This window comes from Neomonachus schauinslandi, chromosome 13, assembly GCF_002201575.2.
Source record: "Neomonachus schauinslandi chromosome 13, ASM220157v2, whole genome shotgun sequence".
Taxonomy (NCBI): Eukaryota; Metazoa; Chordata; class Mammalia; order Carnivora; family Phocidae; genus Neomonachus; species Neomonachus schauinslandi.
Genome location: NC_058415.1, coordinates 56635169 through 56654490, shown reverse-complemented (window position 1 = coordinate 56654490; position 19322 = coordinate 56635169). Strand labels below are relative to the sequence as shown.

The 19322-nt window shown below is 40.4% G+C and overlaps 1 protein-coding gene across 2 annotated transcripts in view; it reads right to left on the bottom strand.

Annotated features, from left to right (window-relative positions):
* UBAP1 (ubiquitin associated protein 1) overlaps nt 1–19322 on the bottom strand; it is a 62471-nt gene that overhangs the window by 13672 nt on the left and 29477 nt on the right. For both annotated transcript variants that reach the window (XM_021691163.2, XM_044920355.1), the window contains exons 2-3: nt 18104–18144; nt 3913–4037 (exon numbers count right to left, since the gene is read on the bottom strand). In XM_021691163.2, the coding sequence (XP_021546838.1) occupies nt 3913–4037; nt 18104–18137 (159 nt within the window). In that variant the 5' untranslated portion in view covers nt 18138–18144. The remainder of the gene's footprint in view (nt 1–3912; nt 4038–18103; nt 18145–19322) is intronic.

The window sequence follows — 19322 nt, the reverse complement described above, 5'->3', positions numbered from 1 at the left end:
CTGCTGGGCCCCAGAAAGGCACCTGGGTGATCATGGCACTTCCTTTCTACCACTAATGGTAGTGAAAAAAACAGCACTGAACAGACTGCTCCTTCTAACCATGGAGGACAAAAACAGGCTGTAACCAACTTCCTACCGCCTAAAAACATAGGTCCCTGACGTTTTACTCTCAAGAACTGGAAATTTCTTCCCTTTTTTGTAAAACCTTTATTGACTTTTGTTTTTTAATTATGAAAGTAATATAAAATACTTGGAACACAGGAAAAAAAAGACAGAAATATTAGAGTGAAAAAATAAGAATGTGGTTTGAGTGTACAAATAAATAATAACAGCATCTAATATTTACGGAGTACCAGGAACCAGAGTAAATATTACAAAAGCATTATTTTATTTAATCCTTCTAACAACCTTAAAAGCTAATTATCCCCATTTTACAGATGAGGATATGGAGACCTGGAGGGTTTAAGAAACCTGTACAAGATTACACCACTATTACATGGCAATTCCAGCTCGTGGATACCAGATTCTGCTCTAAACAATGACACTAAGGGCCACCTCCCACTACTGTGGCCACCACCAACCGTATTCAATAAAAGCTAGGCCCCTGCAAGGATTATTTATGTGTTTTACTGGCTCACTTTAATGAATTTTTAGCTGAAAAATGACGTTTGTACTGTCATGCAAGGGCAAATATGACAAAGTCACAGGAAGTGTCAAGGTATCTATCTGTCCAGGGCTCTAGGTCTCACTCTTCTGTGAACAGAAAGGAGACCAGCACCAATACCACACCCAAATCCCCCATGGAGACCCAGTCAAAGGTTAAAGGTACTATGTGCAATTAGAGAACAAAAATATTTCAACTATTCCACACAGTAATGGAGCTCAAATCTCCTCTTTTGTTATTAGTGGGTACTATGAATACAGTGAGGACAGTACCATGCACTTATTAATGCTTTATGATGATCAAATAGAAAATTCCCAGCAAAGTCTAAAACAGCAACAATTTGGGATTCAAAACAAGTTTTCTGGATGAATCTATGAAAGTGAATAATATAACAACTATTAAAATAAGATGGTGTTTTTTAATTAAAATTATTTTAACAGTAGTATCCTGCACACAGAGAGGTGGTTACTGACATTTCTTACTGCCAATAAAAAAGTCACCAAGGCAGGGTGCCTGGGTGGCTCAGTCGTTTAAGCGTCTGCCTTTGGCTCAGGTCATGATCCCAGGATCCTGGGATTGAGTCCCGCATAGAGCTCCTTGGTCAGCAGGAAGCCTGCTTCTCCAACTCTGCCTGCCGCTTCCCCTGCTTGTGTTCTCTCTCTCTGACAAATAAAATCTTAAAAAAAAAAAAAGTCACCAAGCAAACAGAACAATGTAAAAACTTTCTTTATATGGGAAATCTGTGTCTCTTCTGGCCCAATAAAGTCTCCATACACAAAGAGTTATCAATTCAGTATTCAAAACTATATAAGATGTTCAACATCATTAGTAATTAAGGAAATATACATCAAACCACAATAAGAGATCATTGCAAAACCTGTAAGGATATATATAATCAAAAAGATGGATAAGAAGAGTTGGCAAGGATGTGGATAAATTGGAATCCTCATGCACTGTGGGTGGGACGGTAAAATGGGACAGCCACTCTGGAAAACAGTGCAGCGGTTCCCCAAAAGGTTAAACATAGTTACCATATGACAACCCAGCAGTTCCACTTGTATACCCAAGAAAATTGAAAGCATACGTTCACACAAAAACCTATACACAAATGTTCGCACCAGCATTATTGATAATAAGTAAAAAGTGAAAACCACCAAAATGTCCATCAACCAATAAATGGAAAAACAAAATGTAGTGTATCGATACAATGGAACATTAAGCCATAAAAATTAATGACGTACCACTTCATTCATACAACATGAATAAACCTTGAAAACATTATGTTAAGTGTAATAAGTCAGTCACAAAACACTATTATTCCATTTATATGACACGTCCAAAATAGCCATATCCATAGGGACAAAGTAGATTTAGTGGTTGCCAGGGGCTGGGGGGAGAGGGAAATAGGGAGTGACTGCTAATGGACACTGCATTTCTTTTTGGGATAAGGACACCACTCTGGAATTACACAGTAATGATGGTTATACACTTTGAATATACTAAAAACCACTTATGTGCACACCTAAAAAAGGTGAATTTCAAGGTATGTGAATTATATCTCAATAAAGCTATTATTTTAAAAAATATAATTGAAATTCTCCCATTTGATTACCTATTGCATATAGACTGGAAAATAAATATTTCTTAGAGTAACATGGTGGTGCCTCAGAGAATTCCCCAGAAATGAAACTCCTTCACCAGAAAGTTGTATTTTTTAAAATCTTAAGTCATAGGAAGAAGTATTAGATAGGTAGTGTACTTAATGTTTTCCCATTTAACTCTTTCTCTAAACTGTAAGCTCGTTGAGGACAGTGAATTAGGTATTTATCTCTACCCCCAACCCTAGTAGAGCATCACTCAAAAACAGGCACTCAATAAATGTGCACTGAGAGAAGAAAGGAAGTCACAAAACATAAGGCTATTTGCTGCTTTCAAGAAGTAATTCTATACATTTATACATTACTGTGCTTTAAAGATGAGAGGGTTGGGCGCCTGGGTGGCTCAGTTGGTTAAGCGACTGCCTTCGGCTCAGGTCATGATCCTGGAGTCCTGGGATCGAGTCCTGCGTCGGGCTCCCTGCTCGGCAGGGAGTCTGCTTCTCCCTCTGACCCTCCCCCCTCTCATGTGCTCTCTCTCATTCTCTCTCTTTCAAATAAATAAATAAAATCTTTTAAATAAATAAATAAATAAATAAATAAAGATGAGAGGGTTGAGAAAGAAGCTACTGAGAAGGCATTTAAGCACAGTCTAGAAGAATAAACAGATTTTAGCAGATAAACAGCTTTTAGTACAGTGAGAAAGAGGAAAATATTCAAAGTGGAGGTAACAGCTCATGAGAAAAAGCATAGTACGATAGGTAATATATATGGTATGTTCAATGAATTGGTAGTCACCTGGTTCGTAGGAGATATGGAGGAGATGATGAGCTGAGGTGCTTTACCACAACCTTATGTCTAGACTTAATTTAAGGACTGGTAAATCAGCCAGTTTTTTTTCTTTTTTAACAGAGATGTGACAATGTGAAACTTTAATTTAGGAATATTATTCTAGAAACAATATGAAAAATACAAAAAAAATGCTGCAAGCAGAAGGGCCAATTAAAGAGGCTACTGCAGGGGTGCTTAGGTGGCTCAGTCGTTAAGCGTCTGCCTTCAGCTCAGGTCATGATCCCGGGGTCCTGGGATTGAGCCCCGCATCGGGCTCCCTGCTCAGCGGAAGCCTGCTTCTCCCTCTCCCACTCCCCCTGCTTGTGTTCCCTCTCTCACCGTCTCTGTCAAATAAATAAATAAAATCTTAAAAAAAAAAGAGGCTACCGCAACAGTCCAGGTAAAAAAAAGTCACGTAAGGATGAACTGGATGGTAAAGGTGAGACACAGCAGAGAGAAAAATATTTCCTAATTTGAGTAACCAAGAAGATAATGAGGACATCAAAAGAAAGAGGTGAATGAGCAAACCAGATGGGCAGTAGGGATTTGTTTTGGACAAAGCAGAGAAACCCAGGAATATACAGTCTAACAGATTGCAGAAGATCTGTAATAGATATATAAACACATGTAAGTGTAAGTGTGTGTGTGTGTGTGTGTGAGAGCGAGAGAAAGAGAGAGAGAGAGAGAGAGAAACACAAAGACAATGTGAGCTAAGCAGTAACAGTTGCTATAAGAAATACAAGAGGAGAATTTTTTTTTTCCTATTTCACTATACATCAAATTCTTAAATGCACTCAACTTTAACTAAAAATCACCACTTACCTGTACTTCTCTGACCACCTGCAAACAATCAGGCAAGGAGAAGCCAATAGGAAGACCAACTTTAGCTGGTGTTTTGAATTTGTCTCCTATCTTAAATGGGACATCATCAAGGTAACTGAAAGTCCCTACAATCAAAAATAAAGTAGAAAATATCAGCAAAGAACTTTATTACTTGTTTTGCTATTATCTTACATCTAGGATACAACATTAATTTATGCTATCCTAAAACTAGAAGTTATAGAGACTTGCTTCTCTGACTGCTTACCTTCTCCTGACCCTAGACATCTGTGGAAGAAATCCTACTTGCGCCTACTTGATCTTTTTTTTTTTTATTCTTATGTTAATCCCCATATATTACATCATTAGTTCTAGATGTAGTGTTCCATGATTCATTGTTTGTGCATAACACCCAGTGCTCCATGCAGAATGTGCCCTCCTCAATACCCACCACGAGGCTAACCCATCCTCCCACCCCCCTCCCCTCTAGAACCCTCAGTTTGTTTTTCAGAGTCCATCATCTCTCATGGTTCGTCTACCCCTCCGATTTCCCCCTCTTCATTCTTCCCCTCCTGCTACCTTTTTTTTTTCTTAACATATATTGCATTATTTGTTTCAGAGGTACAGATCTGAGATTCAACAGTCTTGCACAATTCACAGCGCTTACCAGAGCACATACCCTCCCCAGTGTCTATCACCCAGTCACCCCATCCCTCCCACCCCACCCCACACTCCAGCAACCCTCAGTTTGTTTCCTGCGATTAAGAATTCCTCATATCAGTGAGGTCATATGATACATGTCTTTCTCTGTTTGACTTATTTCGCTCAACATGATACCCTCCAGTTCCATCCACGTCGTTGCAAATGGCAAGATCTCATTCCTTTTGATGGCTGCCTAATATTCCATTGTATATATATATACACCACTTCTTCTTCATCCATTCATCTGTCGATGGACATCTTGGCTCTTTCCACAGTTTGGCTATTGTGGACATTGCTGCTATAAACATCGGGGTGCACGTACCCTTTCAGATCCCTACTTTTGTATCTTTGGGGTAAATACCCAGCAGTGCAATTGCTGGGTTGTAGGGTAGCTCTATTTTCAACTTTTTGAGGAACCTCCATACTGTTTTCCAGAGTGGCTGCACCAGCTTGCATTCCCACCAACAGTGTAGGAGTGTTCCCCTTTCTCCGCATCCCCGCCAACATCTGTCGTTTCCTGACTTGTTAATTTTAGCCATTCTGACTGGTGTGAGGTGGTATCTCATTGAGGTTTTGATTTGGATTTCCCTGATGCTGAGCGATATTGAGCACTTTTTCATGTGTCTGTTGGCCATTTGGATGTCTTCTTTGGAAAAATGTCTGTTCATGTCTTCTGCCCATTTCTTGATTGGATTCTTTGTTCTTTGGGTGTTGAGTTTGATGAGTTCTTTATAGATTTTGGATACTAGCCCTTTATCTGATATGTCATTTGCAAATATCTTCTCCCATTCTGTCGGTTGTCTTTTGGTTTTGTTGACTGTTTCCTTTGCTTTGCAAAAGCTTTTTATCTTGATGAAGTCCCAATAGTTCATTTTTGCCCTTGCTTCCCTTGCCTTTGGCGATGTTTCTAGGAAGAAGTTGCTTCGGCTGAGGTCAAAGAGGTTGCTGCCTGTGTTCTCCTTTAGGATTTTGATGGACTCCTGTCTCACATTGAGGTCTTTCAACCATTTGGAGTCTATTTTTGTGTGTGGTGTAAGGAAATGGTCCAGTTTCATTCTTCTGCATGTGGCTATCCAATTTTCCCAACACCATTTGTTGAAGAGACTGTCTTTTTTCCATTGGACATTCTTTCCTGCTTTGTCGAAGATGAGTTGACCATAGAGTTGAGGGTCCATTTCTGGGCTCTCTATTCTGTTCCATTGACCTATGTGTCTGTTTTTGAGCCAGTACCATACTGTCTTGATGATGACAGCTTTGTAATAGAGCTGGAAGTCCGGAATTGTGATGCCGCCAGCTTTGCTTTTCTTTTTCAACATTCCTCTGCGCCTACTTGATCTTATTAGCGTTTATTTTCGTATTACACTTAGTGTAAAAGCCAAAGTACTCATAGAAGCCTAAAAGGCCTCCCCAAAGCCCACTATCCCTCTGCCCTCAACTCTTTGTCACCTCCTTGCTCACTGCACTAACTCACAGTAATTGTTCCTCAACCATGACAGGGTCAAACCCACCTCAAAAATTCTGCAGGGGCTGCTCCCTCTATCTGGAATGTTCTTCCCTTAAATATTCATGTGACTTATTCCTTTGTTCTTCAAGTCTTTGTTCAAATGTCACTCTCTCAATGAGGCTTACTCTGACCACCCTACTTAAAACTACCTGACCCTCACTGCAGTACTCCCATGTTACCATCTATCCTTTCCCCCACAGCACTTATTACCTTCCAACACATTAAATAATTCATTTTTAAATTATATTTATTGTCCGTCTGGCCCAATGGAATGTAAGCTCCTTGCAGAAAAGCATTTAAGTCTATTTTATTCACTGATGTACTGTCAAAACCTATACATATTAGGCACTTAATACTGATGAATCGATAGAACCTCCACAAAAGAACCTCTTTGACTAGTTCTCTACTTTAGAAAGAATCATTTCTAATTAATACAAAGAATTACTCTACATTTTTAAAGACTATATTCTGCAACAGATGTGGAAATATTCAAGAAGCACAGCACTTATGAAAAAAGGAAGACCAGGGGTACTTGAGTGGTTCAGTCAGTTAAGTGTCTGCCTTCGGCTCAGGTCATGATCTCAGGGTCCTGAGATCAAGTCCCACATCGTGCTTCCCTACTCAGCAAGGAGTCTGCTTCTCCCTCTCCCTCTGCTCCTCCTCCCTGCTCATGCTCTCTCTCAAATAAATAAATAAAATCTTAAAAAAAAAAAAAAAAAGAAAGAAAATGAAAACCAGACAAGACCATGGGAATCAGAATAGGATTATCAGGAGACATAAACCATATACAACTGAACTGCTTTAACTCCCTGAAGGCTCTCTGCCTAATAGCTGAATCATACAAAAAGACCAGGACATTATCACTGATTTATAGGGTCAGACAAAATGAGAGTGGCCCTAACATATGACTTTCACTAGCTATCCACTCCCAAATGTACATGGTTTCTTTTCTGGATGAGGTCTGGGGCTAACTTACTGGCAGAACCATCATGGACAATGAAATAATTCCTACTTTTTGACTATTAACAGCTAGTAAAATAAGGATTGCTGGGGCACCTGGGTGGCTCAGTCAGTTAAGTGTCTGCCTTCAGCTCAGGTCATGATCTCAGGGTCCTGGAATCGAGCCCCCGGTTGGGCTCCCTGCTCAGTGGGGGACCTGCTTCTCCCTTTCCTCCCCGCTTGTGCTCTATCTCTCTCTCAAATAAATAAAATCATTAAAAAAAAAAAAGGATTGCTTCTGGGCCTCACACTGGTATATTTTCTTGAATGCTCATGGACAGAATAATACAATTATACCTCTTCCATGAAGATGGCTTCTCTCCCTTTCTAAAAACTAACAGATTTCAAGACTTAACAAATTCAAGATATATTTGAAATCTTCTCATCATTCCCATTTCCTGAGGTAAATACTGCTCTGATACACCTGAAACCCTCCAGCAGAAAGAAGGACCGTACTTGCACCCTTGGGGGCTGGTGTCTCTCTTTTCCATACCTTCTAGCCAGAACTGAAACATTTTATGTTATCTCCCACTCAGTGAGCAAATTAAATTCACAACCGTGCTCAATTTAACAATTTTTCTGGGGAATAACCATTAAATTATTAACACTCTAGGAAAGTTTCTTAGTTGGTCATATCTCTAGAAGTACTATTTCCTCAGATGGCAATGCCTGTCACATTCCCACCCTTTTTTACTTGATTATTTCTAGTCCTTTAAGAATGAGCTTAAGAACAACTCCCTTCTCAATCTCAGAACACCCAGTTCATACCAGCACCTCAGGTCTTACCACTCTGTAAGAACAGTTTCCTTATACTCCACCTAGATACTCTGAAAATCTGAGTGTCCTTTAAGAAGGGATAAATGTTTCATATCTACACCTCCCAATCTCATCATAATAACTGGCAGATAAGATGCTCAGTAAGAACAAATAAAGAAGACATGGTCTATACTTCTTTCATATTTAACTCTCACCCCTATCTTAACTCACATTCAATTAACATTTATTAAAATTCAAAATTATTGGGCGCCTGGGTGGCTCAGTCGTTAGGCGTATGCCTTCAGCTCAGCTCATGATCCTAGGGTCCTGGGATCGAGTCTCACATTGGGCTCCCTGCTCAGCAGGGAGTGCTTCTCCCTCTGACCCTTCCCCGCTTGTGTTCCCTCTCTCGCTGTGTCTCTCTCTGTCAAATAAATAAAATCTTTAAAAAGTAAATAAAATTAAATAAATAAATAAAATTCAAAATGATTTACCTAAAATGTCAAGGCTACTCATAAAAATATACCAGGTGCTCCCCCATCAAACTATCAGGTATCATCACAGCTTGCCAAAATAACCAAGTACTGGATACAACGCTAAAACCCTCTGTCACTTAAAAATTCTTTATATTATAGAAATTAGGGGCACCTGGGTGGCTCAGTCATTAAGCATCTGCCTTCAGCTCAGGTCATGGTCCCAGGGTCCTGGGATCGAGCCCTGCATCGGGCTCCCTGCTCAGCGGGAAGCCTGCTTCTCCCTCTCCCACTCCCCCTGCTTGTGTTCCCTCTCTCACTGTGTCAAATAAATAAATAAAATCTTAAAAGCAAAGTTCTAATTTAAAAAAAATTTTATCTGTCTTCCATGAAAACAGGTGCTCAAAGTTTACTGAAAGTTAGATTTTAACTTTAGCTAGTGTCCTGATAGGAGACAAAGCTGAAACTAGCATTTTCTAAGAAGCACTGGCAAAATGTACAGGCAAGTTAACAATCACAAAATTAAGTCTTTTGTTTCAGAATGTTTATTCATTCAAAGTAGGTTAATTCTCCCTCTCTCTCTCTCACACACACACTCTGAAAATATCCTACCCATAATAACACAAGCATATATGATATACAAATGTAAGAAAACCCATCCACACCAAAACTAACAAAATTTTCTTAAATGAACAGTTCTACTGTAGAATGGTGAGGGGAGCTGAGGGAGAAAATTATCTACAAAAAATAACATACTTAAGATATGAGCCAAATGAGAATATCTTTCAAAGCGTGTTCAGTTTCCCTGCCCACCTTTCAGTTAGGAAAGTGACATTACTGCTATATACACTGATGACTTATATTCTGTAAACTGAAGTAGGCCCTGGCATAGGGACAGACAGATCAAGTATTATTACACCTTTAAACAACTGCTGATTCCCTTCCTTAACACCAATTACAGGTTTCTGCTTTTATTTTATTTTTTAAAGATTTTATTTATTTATTTGACAGAGACACAGCGAGAGAGGGAACACAAGCAGGGAGAGTGGGAGAGGGAGAAACAGGCTTCCCGCTGAGCAGGAAGCCCGATGCGGGACTCGATCCCAGGACCCTGGGATCATGACCTGAGCCGAAGACAGCCACTTAAGGACTGAGCCACCCAGGCGCCCCAGGTGTCTGCTTTTAAAAAGCAGTTTCATTTCACTAGCCAATGCCAAGGTGATTTGGCACATCCTCTAACTTTCCCTGGTCTTAGTCCTTTAAACTTTATTAGTAGGGAATGAGCCAACAGTTATGTGATTATTTGGGAGGGGGGTAGGAATAAAGGGCAAAAAAGGCATTTAGGGGCAAGTGGCTGGCTCAGTTGGTAAAGCATGGGACGACTCTTGAGTGTAGAGATTACTTAAAACTAATAAATCTTTTAGAGTGGCTCAGTCAGTTAAGCATCCAACTCTTGATTTCGGCTCAGATCATGTTCTCCAGGTCATGAAATTGAGCCCCTACAGGGCTCCCCACTGGGCATAGAGGCTGCTTGGGATCCTCTCTCACCCTCTCCCTCTATCCCTCCCCACCCCACCCCATCTCCTGGTACACACTCTCTCTCTTAAAAACAAAAAATCTTTTAGGGGCACCTGGCTGGCTCAATGGGTGGAGCATGTAACTCTATCTCAGAGTTGGAAGTTCCAGCCCCACACTGACTGTAGGGATTACTTAAAAATATTTTAAAAATAGATAGCTAAATAAATAATCTTTAAAAAAAAAGGCATTTAAAGAGATGGCAACAAAGCAAGCAACCTTTTGAATGGACAGAGACTACTGTAGCATAATTAATGATGATGCTATGAGGATTATAAAGAGTATATTTTGCAAATATAACCGACTATGCCTTAGGAATTATTCATTTTTATCCAATATATCAAAATATATATTTAAAGACAGCAATTTCTCTTGTTTCTCAATACACCTTATTTTTTTAAAAGATTCAATAAACTCAACTACATGGCCCAGAGAATTAAACATTGTGACTAACAAATTTCCAGCTTAGGGCGCCTTGGTGGCTCAGTTGGTTAAGCGACTGCCTTCAGCTCAGGTCATGATCCTGGAGTCCTGGGATCGAGTCCCGCATCAGGCTCCCTGCTCAGCGGGGAGTCTGCTTCTCCCTCTGACTCTCCCCCTCTCATGCTCTTGCTCTCTCAAATAAATAAATAAATCTTAAAAAAAAACATTTCCAGCTTACCCCAAATATTTTTTAGTTTCAGTCTTTATTATTGAATATCTTTCTAAAATGTCTGAGCCCACTCTCTTAAGTTCAGTTTCAATAAAGAAAGTAAGCACATCTCTGATGACTGTGGCTATGGCAGTTCCTTGAAGTCACGTTCTGCACATCACTTTGCATTATGCACAGTGGAAGAGACTGGGCTGAAAATGTACTATCTCAGGATAAATTCTGGGAAAGCATCATTGTCATTTCTTTCTTTCTGAATTGCTAATATGCTTATAATCTTGTCACCTGCATGTTTTCCTGAAAAAAAGTTACAATTCCAGGGAAGAGGAGAGATGAATTCTTAATGGAGGGTAGAAACTAGATTATGCTTAATTCAGGTTTTACTATGAATTCAAACTGAGGATTCAAATCGGAAGTTTTTGAAAACAAACAACAGTATAAGACCAAACTTAAAATTTAGTGAAAAATACAATTCCATAACTAGGTATCACTACCTTAAAGCCATTAAGTTTGCTATAAGGGGCGCCTGGGTAGCTCAGTAGGTTAAACATCCAACTCTTGATTTCTGCTCAAGTCATGATCTCAGGGTTGTGAGACTGAGCCTCATGTAGGGCTCTAAGCTCAGCGCAGAATCTGCTTGAGATTCTCTCCCTCTCCCCCTTCCCCTGCTGGTGCGTGCACCCCGCCTCAAAGAAAGGAAGAAGGAAGGAAGGAAGGAAGGAAGTTGACAGATGGATCGATAAATAGACACACATGTAGACAGACACACATAAAATTATACAGATATCTGCTACAGGATGTGAAGTCACAAGAAAATGTTACTCACACCCTAACAACAAAAGCCAGATAACCTACAAAATCAGCTTTTTAATACACAATGTCTGGCATTCAATCAAAAATAAGACACACAAGCAAGAAAATGTGATCCATCATTAAGAGAGGAACCAGTCATCAGACCCAAACTGAGGGATAGCAAAGATACTGAAATTATCAGAAAGGTTTAAAATAACTATAATAAATATATTAAAGGATCTAGTGGAAAAGATGAACATGTGTGAGCAGATGAGGAATTTCAACAAGAGACAGAAAAAGAAAGACAAAGCAACAATGCTAGAAATGAAAAATGCAGTATCAGAGAAGAAAATCTTTGATAGTTCATAACCAGGCTATCCTGATAGTCAGAAAATACTTAGCAGAGGAAAGAACCAGAGAACCTGAGGGCAGGTCAAAAGAAATTAACCGTATTGAAACACAAAGGTAAAAAAAAAAAAAAAAAAAAAAAAAAAAACCGTATTGAAAAAAAAAGGAAAAAAAAAAAAAAAAAAAAATGAAACAGAGCCTTAAGAGATATTTAGGACAGTATCAAACAGCCTAATACGTGTATGATTAGAGTCTCAAAAGGATAAGAGAGAAACAATGGGGCAGATGAAATGTGAAAAGAAATAATGGCTGCAAATTTTCCCAGAGTGATAAAAGATATCAACCCACAGATCCAAGAAGTTTAGCTAACTTCAAGCAGGATAAATACACAGAAAATCACACCAAGCCACATCATAGTAACAATGCTGAAAACAAAGATAAAGTCTTGACAGACGGTGGGGGGAGGAGAGCAATGATTAAACGATGGCCAACTTCTTTACATTACACTGTAAAGCCGTAACAGATCAACTTTAAAAACAATTTAAAATAAAACATCTTTATCTATCACTCAGCAGAAAAAGTATTTCAATATCCTAGGAGAAATTAAACCAAGGGCAAAATGAACCTCCCTCAGAAGTTAGCTAGCTCAATGGTCATAAATAGGACAGCCTGGCCTTTCAAAGAAAAGAGTTTAGGTTTATTAAGTTTTATCTGTTTGTACAGACTTATTTTTTCCTAAATTAGAATCTCAAGGCATCTTCTCAGATATTAAAAGAGGAATTTGTTGAAACTTTTTTTTTTCAATTTTATTTATTTGAGATACAGCAAGAGAGTGAGCACAAGTGCGGGGGGAGGGAAAGAGGGAGAAGAAGAAGCAGACTCCCCACTCAGCAGGGCTCCATCATGACCTGAGCCAAAAAACACTTGGGGGCACCTGGGTGGCTCAGTCAGTTAAGCATCCACCTTTGGCTCAGGTCATGATCTTGGGGTCCTGGGATTAAGCCCCACATTGGGCTCTCTGCTCAGCAGGTAGTCTGCTTCTTCCTCTCCCTCTGCCCCTCCCCCTGGCTCATTCTCTCTCTCTCAAATAAATAAAATCTTAAAAAAAAAAAAAAACACTTCTGGGGCACCTGGGTAGCTCAGTCAGTTAGGTGACCGACTCTTGATTTCAGCTCAGGTCATGATCTCAAGGTCATGAGATCAAGCCCTGCACTGGGTGTGGAGCCTGCTTAAGATTCTCTCTCGGGGCACCTGGGTGGCTCAGTTGGTTGAGCATCTGCCTTCAGCTCGGGTCATGATCCCAGGGCCCTGGGATTGAGCCCCACATCAGGCTCCCTGCTCCACAGGGAGCCAGCTTCTCCCTCTCCCTCTGCCTGCCACTCTCCCTTCTTATATGCGCTGTCGAATATATAAAATCTTAAAAAAAAAAATTATCTCCCTCTCCCTCTACCCCTCCCCCACTGCTTGAACGCTCACTCGCATACACACTCTCTGAAAAAATAAATAAATAAAAAATAAGAAATCTCTTCTGGAAAATAACTTTTTTCTTAAAGTGGAAAATAAGTTAAAAACTAAAGAGAATTAACATTTTAAAACACCAGACTCGGGCGCCTGGGTAGCTCAGTTGGTTAAGTGACTGCCTTCAGCTCAGGTTATGATCCTGGAGTCCCGGGATCGAGTCCCGTATCGGGCTCCCTGCTCAGCAGGGGGTCTGCTTCTCCCTCTGACTCTCTTCCCTCCTGTGCTCTCTGTCTCCCATTCTCTCTCTCAAATAAATAAATAAAATCTTAAAAAATAAAAATAAAAAATATGGGCGCCTGGGTGGCTCAGTTGGTTAAGCGACTGCCTTCAGCTCAGGTCATGATCCTGGAGTCCCTGGATCGAGTCCCGCATCGGGCTCCCTGCTCAGCAGGGAGCCTGCTTCTCCCTCTGACCCTCCCCCCTCTCATGTGCTCTCTCTCTCTCATTCTCTCTGTCCCAAATAAATAAATAAAATCTTAAAAAAAATTAAAAATAAAATTAAAATAAAAAATAAATAAAATAAATAAAACACCAGACTCCAAGAAAGGCCTGATTTAAACTGAGCCAAGGGTTTGCAATTTATATAATATAAAAGAACAATATTTTTAAAGGTCTTTCAGAATTAGCTGCTTATTCTCTTATTCTGTTATTTAGGGCTATGAAGTTATTAATGACAGTGGAAGAAGTTCAACCTTAGTTGAAAAAAATGAACTTGAGGGAAGCACTTGGATGGCTTAGTTGGTTAAGCAGTCTGTCTTCAGCTCAGGTCATGATCCCAGGGTCCTGAGATCAAGTCCTGCATTGGGCTCCTTGCTCAGCGGGGAGCCCGCTTCTCCCTTAGCCTAACACTCTCCCTGCTTGTGCGCACACAATCCCTCTCTCTCTGATAAATTAAAAAAAAAAAAAAAAATGAACTTGAAGGTAAATCAAATATTAGTCATAGCACAGGATCTAGTCAGCCCAAATATTTAAAAAGAAAAAAAAAAAAATTTAATATCCAGTCACAAAAGCAGATGTTACCTCCTTGTCCACACTCCAAATGCCCTGGAAGAATTATATACACACACACCCACTAACCCCAATGGACCAGTCAGATAATACCTACCTTAGGGAGAATCAATCCACAGGCCTATAAACTAGGCTGTACCAATCAGATACCCCCTTGCCCGACAGATAGAAAAACTTTGAGCTATATGATGCTAGCCACTTAGACTGAAAGATCAAATAGCAAGCTGCATCATAATGGGGGGGGGGGCATTTTTCACCCAATGCACTCTACACAAGTAGGTCAAGAAAGCAAGTCTATAAACAGAAGAATAAAAATGGAGCACACCCGCAGAGAAAAGCAGTAAGGAAAGGCTATGTAGCTTCCTGAGAGATGGGGAGAGTACGAGCCTTAGTTTCCTGGCTTTCTAATTTCAGCCCTGAAAGACCAGGCTAAACTTGATTTCCTGCACTCAGATGCTGACAAGATTGCTATTCTCCCCACACCTTTTTTTTGCCTATTTCCTTTAATTTCTATTCCTTAAGCTACATAATACCTAAAAATAAGATTCTTTAAAAACTCCAAAGCTATAGAAATTCAAGTAGCAGCTCACCAGTTTAAAGCAGAAGCTGAAAAGAGAAAGAGAAAAAAATATTTTCTCAGGGCACCTGGGTGGCACAGTTGGTTAAGCATCTGACTCTTGATCTCACCTCAGGTCTTGATCTCAGGGTTGTGAGTTCAAACCCCACGTTGGGCTCCACGATGGGCATGGAGGTAGAATGCTTCACTCAAACAACAAAATTTTGGTGAGGAATGTAAGGAGATGGAGGAATTTCTAAAAAAGTTATTGATCAGGTGGGGCGCCTGGGTGGCTCAGTCGTTAAGCATCTGCCTTCGCCTCAGGTCGTGATCCCGGGGTCCTGGGATTGAGCCCCACATCGGGCTCCCTGCTCTGCGGGGAGCCTGCTTCTCCCTCTCCCACTCCCCCTGCTTGTGTTCCCTCTCTCGCTGGGTCTCTCTCTGTCAAATAAATAAAATCTTTAAAAAAATTTTTTTTTAAATAAAATAAAAAAGTTATTGATCAGGTAACTTCAAAATTAGAATCTTCTCTCTGAACTGTTTAGCTGGAACACATAACCTGGGGTCCATCTTATTTTCACTCCAGTCAAAAAGGACTTCCCGGGCGCCTGGGTGGCTCAGTTGGTTAAGCGACTGCCTTCGGCTCAGGTCATGATCCTGGAGTCCCGGGATCGAGTCCCGCATCGGGCTCCCTGCTCGGCAGGGAGTCTGCTTCTCCCTCTGACCCTCCTCCCTCTCATGCTCTCTGTCTCTCATTCTCTCTGTCTCAAATAAATAAATAAAATCTTTAAAAAAAAAAAAAAAAAGGACTTCCCAAAGAGTCGAGATATATAGCTTATCTTTTGAAATAAGATTATAAGCTTAAATTTTTCTTTTTTGCTATTTTCTCTCCTCTGTCCTTTGCTCTGTCCTCTTTTTCCTTAAAAAAGTGATCCAGGGCGCCTGGGTGGCTCAGTTGGTTGAGCGACTGCCTTCGGCTCAGGTCATGATCCTGGAGTCCCTGGATCGAGTCCCACATCGGGGTCCCTGCTTGGCGAGGAGCCTGCTTCTCCCTCTAACCCTCCCCCCCTCGTGTACTCTCTCTCTCTCTCATTCTCTCATTCTCGCTCTCTCAAATAAATAAATCTTTAAAAAAAAAAAAAAAGTGATCCAGAGGCAACTTCGGATCTATCTCTCTACTTTCATTTGAATACTTTGAAAGTATTGTCTAATAGTCCTTAGACAACAGGAAATAGCTTACCTGGTAGATCTGATGCCTGACCTGCTATAAAGAATGCAAATTCCAGGGCGCGTGGGTGGCTCAGTTGGTTAAGCGACTGCCTTCGGCTCAGGTCATGATCCTGGAGTCCCGGGATCGAGTCCCGCATCGGGCTCCCTGCTCGGCAGGGAGTCTGCTTCTCCCTCTGACCCTCCTCCCTCTCATGCTCTCTGTCTCTCATTCTCTCTCTCTCAAATAAATAAATAATAAAATCTTTAAAAAAAAAAAAAAAAAGAATGCAAATTCCAGAGTGTGACTGACTTAACTCCAAAAGGACCTAACAAAACACATACAACTGATGTATGTAAGCATATGCACAATGGTAATTCAAAATATTAAACTGTTATATAAAATATATAAGCAAGTTAGAACCCCAGTGACTGCTGCTGCAGACTGATTCAGGTGACTGATACAATCAAGCAACCAGAAGAGCATACCAACATATGTTGTCATGCGGTCTGGCAAATCATTCTTACAATGACATGATTTTAAAAATGGAAGATTAGCTTTAAAAACCTTCATTTTTTTAAAGGGGCAGGGAAGGGAGGAGAGAGACGATCTTAAAGCAGGCTCCATGCCCATTACGGAGCCCAAAGCATAGCTGATCTCACAACCCTGAGATCATGACCTAAGAAGAAATCAAGAGTCAGATGCTTAACTGACTGAGCTGCTAGGCACCCCCAAAAACCCTTTTATTTTTTTTAAGATATTATTTATTTATTTAGGAGAGAGAGAGAGAGAGAGAGAGCGCGTGCGCGCACAAGCAGGCGGAGTAGTAAGCAGAGGGAGAGGGAGAAGCAGGCTCCCCGCTGAGCAAGGAGCCTGATGTGGGGCTCAATCTCATGACCCCGGGATCATGACCTGAGCCGAAGGCAGTCGCCCAACCAACTGAGCCACCCAGGTGCCCCTCAAAAACCCTTTTTTTAAAAAAAAAAGATTTTATTTATTTATTTGACAGAGAGAGACACAGCGAGAAAGGGAACACAAGCAGGGGGAGTGGGAGAGGGAGAAGCAGGCTTCCCACGGAGCAAGGAGCCCGATGCAGGGCTCAATCCCAGGACCCCGGGATCATGACCTGAGCCGAAGGCAGACGCTCAATGACTGAGCCACCCAGGCGCCCCTCAAAAACCCTTTTAAAATAACTGTTGTTTGGCTATTTCTGGTATTTAATTCTTATCTTCTACTGTATGAAATGAGAATCTAACTTCTTAGGCACCTCCGTTCCTCCCAAATGCAGATAATAAAGTTTATTAATGTATTCAGTTTTGAAAGGTGTATCTTAGAAAAAGATGATAAACTATTCGTTTCAAATGCAAAACTGTAATTACCACTACTAACATTTCTGTAATTACTGATCACAGTTTATTTGTAGTAATTACTTCCTATCACCGTGGGGCAGGGAGGGAGGACAACAGGGATGGACATTAAAGCAAAACATTATTTTTTTTTTTTTTTTTTTATGTTTTTTTTTTTAAAGATTTTTTTTAAATTTTATTTATTTGAGAGAGAGAGAATGAGAGAGAGCACATGAAAGGGGGGAGAGTCAGAGGGAGAAGCAGACTCCCCGCTGAGCAGGGAGCCCGATGCGGGACTCGATCCAGGGACTCCAGGATCATGACCCGAGCCGAAGGCAGTCGCTTAACCAACTGAGCCACCCAGGCGCCCAAAGCAAAACATTATTAAGTATTAACTAAAGGTTTAGAGTTTTTCACACCTGAGATGACCAAGAGCTATGACCAGAGAGTAAGAAAGGGAATGTAACTACTTCATAATACTGCTGAAAAACAATAAAAATAGGTAGGCTCCCTATTCACCTCTGGTAGTTTCAAGTACAATAACCACAGAGACTCTGAAACTTAACTATCTACTTCAATACTTCAGTATTAAATTACCTGAAATCCATTGGAATGTATATGCTACACTGTTGTACAACTTTTTCTCAAGCTGTTCATTTAAATAAACAAAAAGGTGCACTTACTTAGACAACGTTAAGTGATTTCAAATCTTGTGATCAAATCATAACTTAAACCATGATATCTAACAGTCCACTTACCATGAAAATCTGCACCCAACTTCTTAGAAGCCATTTAGAACCTGAAAAACAAAGAAATATTTTTAAGTACATGATGCTCTGAGGGGATATAAACAAATCATTATGAGAAAATTGAGACTACAAAAAAGAAACCAGAATACAGTCCTCAAACTTCTCAGTCCCAAAATCTTAAAAAAGAAAGGAGGACATATTAGTTATCTAGAGAAAAGTTAAACATTTCTAAAATCTGCATGTTCTAAAAATGTGCATGTGGAGCCGCCTGGGTGGCTCACTGGGTTAAGCGTCTGCCTTCAGCTCAGGTCATGATCCGAGTCCGGGGACTGAGTCCTATATTGGGCTCTCCTTGCTCAGCGGGGAGCCTACTTCTCCCTCTGCCTGCCACTCCCCCTGCTTGCTCAGTCTCTCTCTCCCTCTCTCTCTGACAAATAAATCAATCTTTTTTAAAAATATAAAAAATAGGGCGCCTGGGTGGCTCAGTTGGTTAAGTGACTGCCTTCGGCTCAGGTCGTGATCCTGGAGTCCCGGGATCGGGTCCCGCATTGGGCTCCCTGCTCAGCGGGGGGTCTGCTTCTCCCTCTGACCCTCCCCTCTCTCATATGCTCTCTCTCTCTTTCTCAAATAAATAAAATCTTTAAAAAATAAAAATATATAAAATATATAAAAATTTAAAAATTTAAAAATTAAAATGTGTGTATATATATATATAAATATGAGAAGAACATACTAGCCATTTACCAATTTATATGTGAACTATCAAAAGGAAAAAAGTACAAAACACCTTCTTGACACAAACTATAAATCTGTCAATAACAGATTAAGAAAAATCTCTCTTTATTCAGTTATACAAATATAGAACCTTTTGCTGGCAACTAACTCTAATAGTAAGTTAAGTGGGGGAATGAATGACATATAATCTGTACTGCTTAATTAGTATAAAAATCCTTTAAGTAAAGGAAGGGGCAGGCACCTGGGTGGCTCAGTCAGTTGAGTGTCTGCCTTCAGCTAAGGTCATGATCCCAGGGTCCTAGAATGGAGCCCAGCGTCAGGCTCCCTGCTCTGTGGGGAGTCTGCTTCTCCCTCTGCCTCCCCCCACTTGTGCTCATGCTCTCACTCTCTCGCTCTCAAATAAACAAAATCTTAAAAAAAAAATTTTTTTAAGTGAAGAAAAAAAACATAAAACCACACATCTTTGCATTTTCAGCCCCTATAAAAGTTAAGT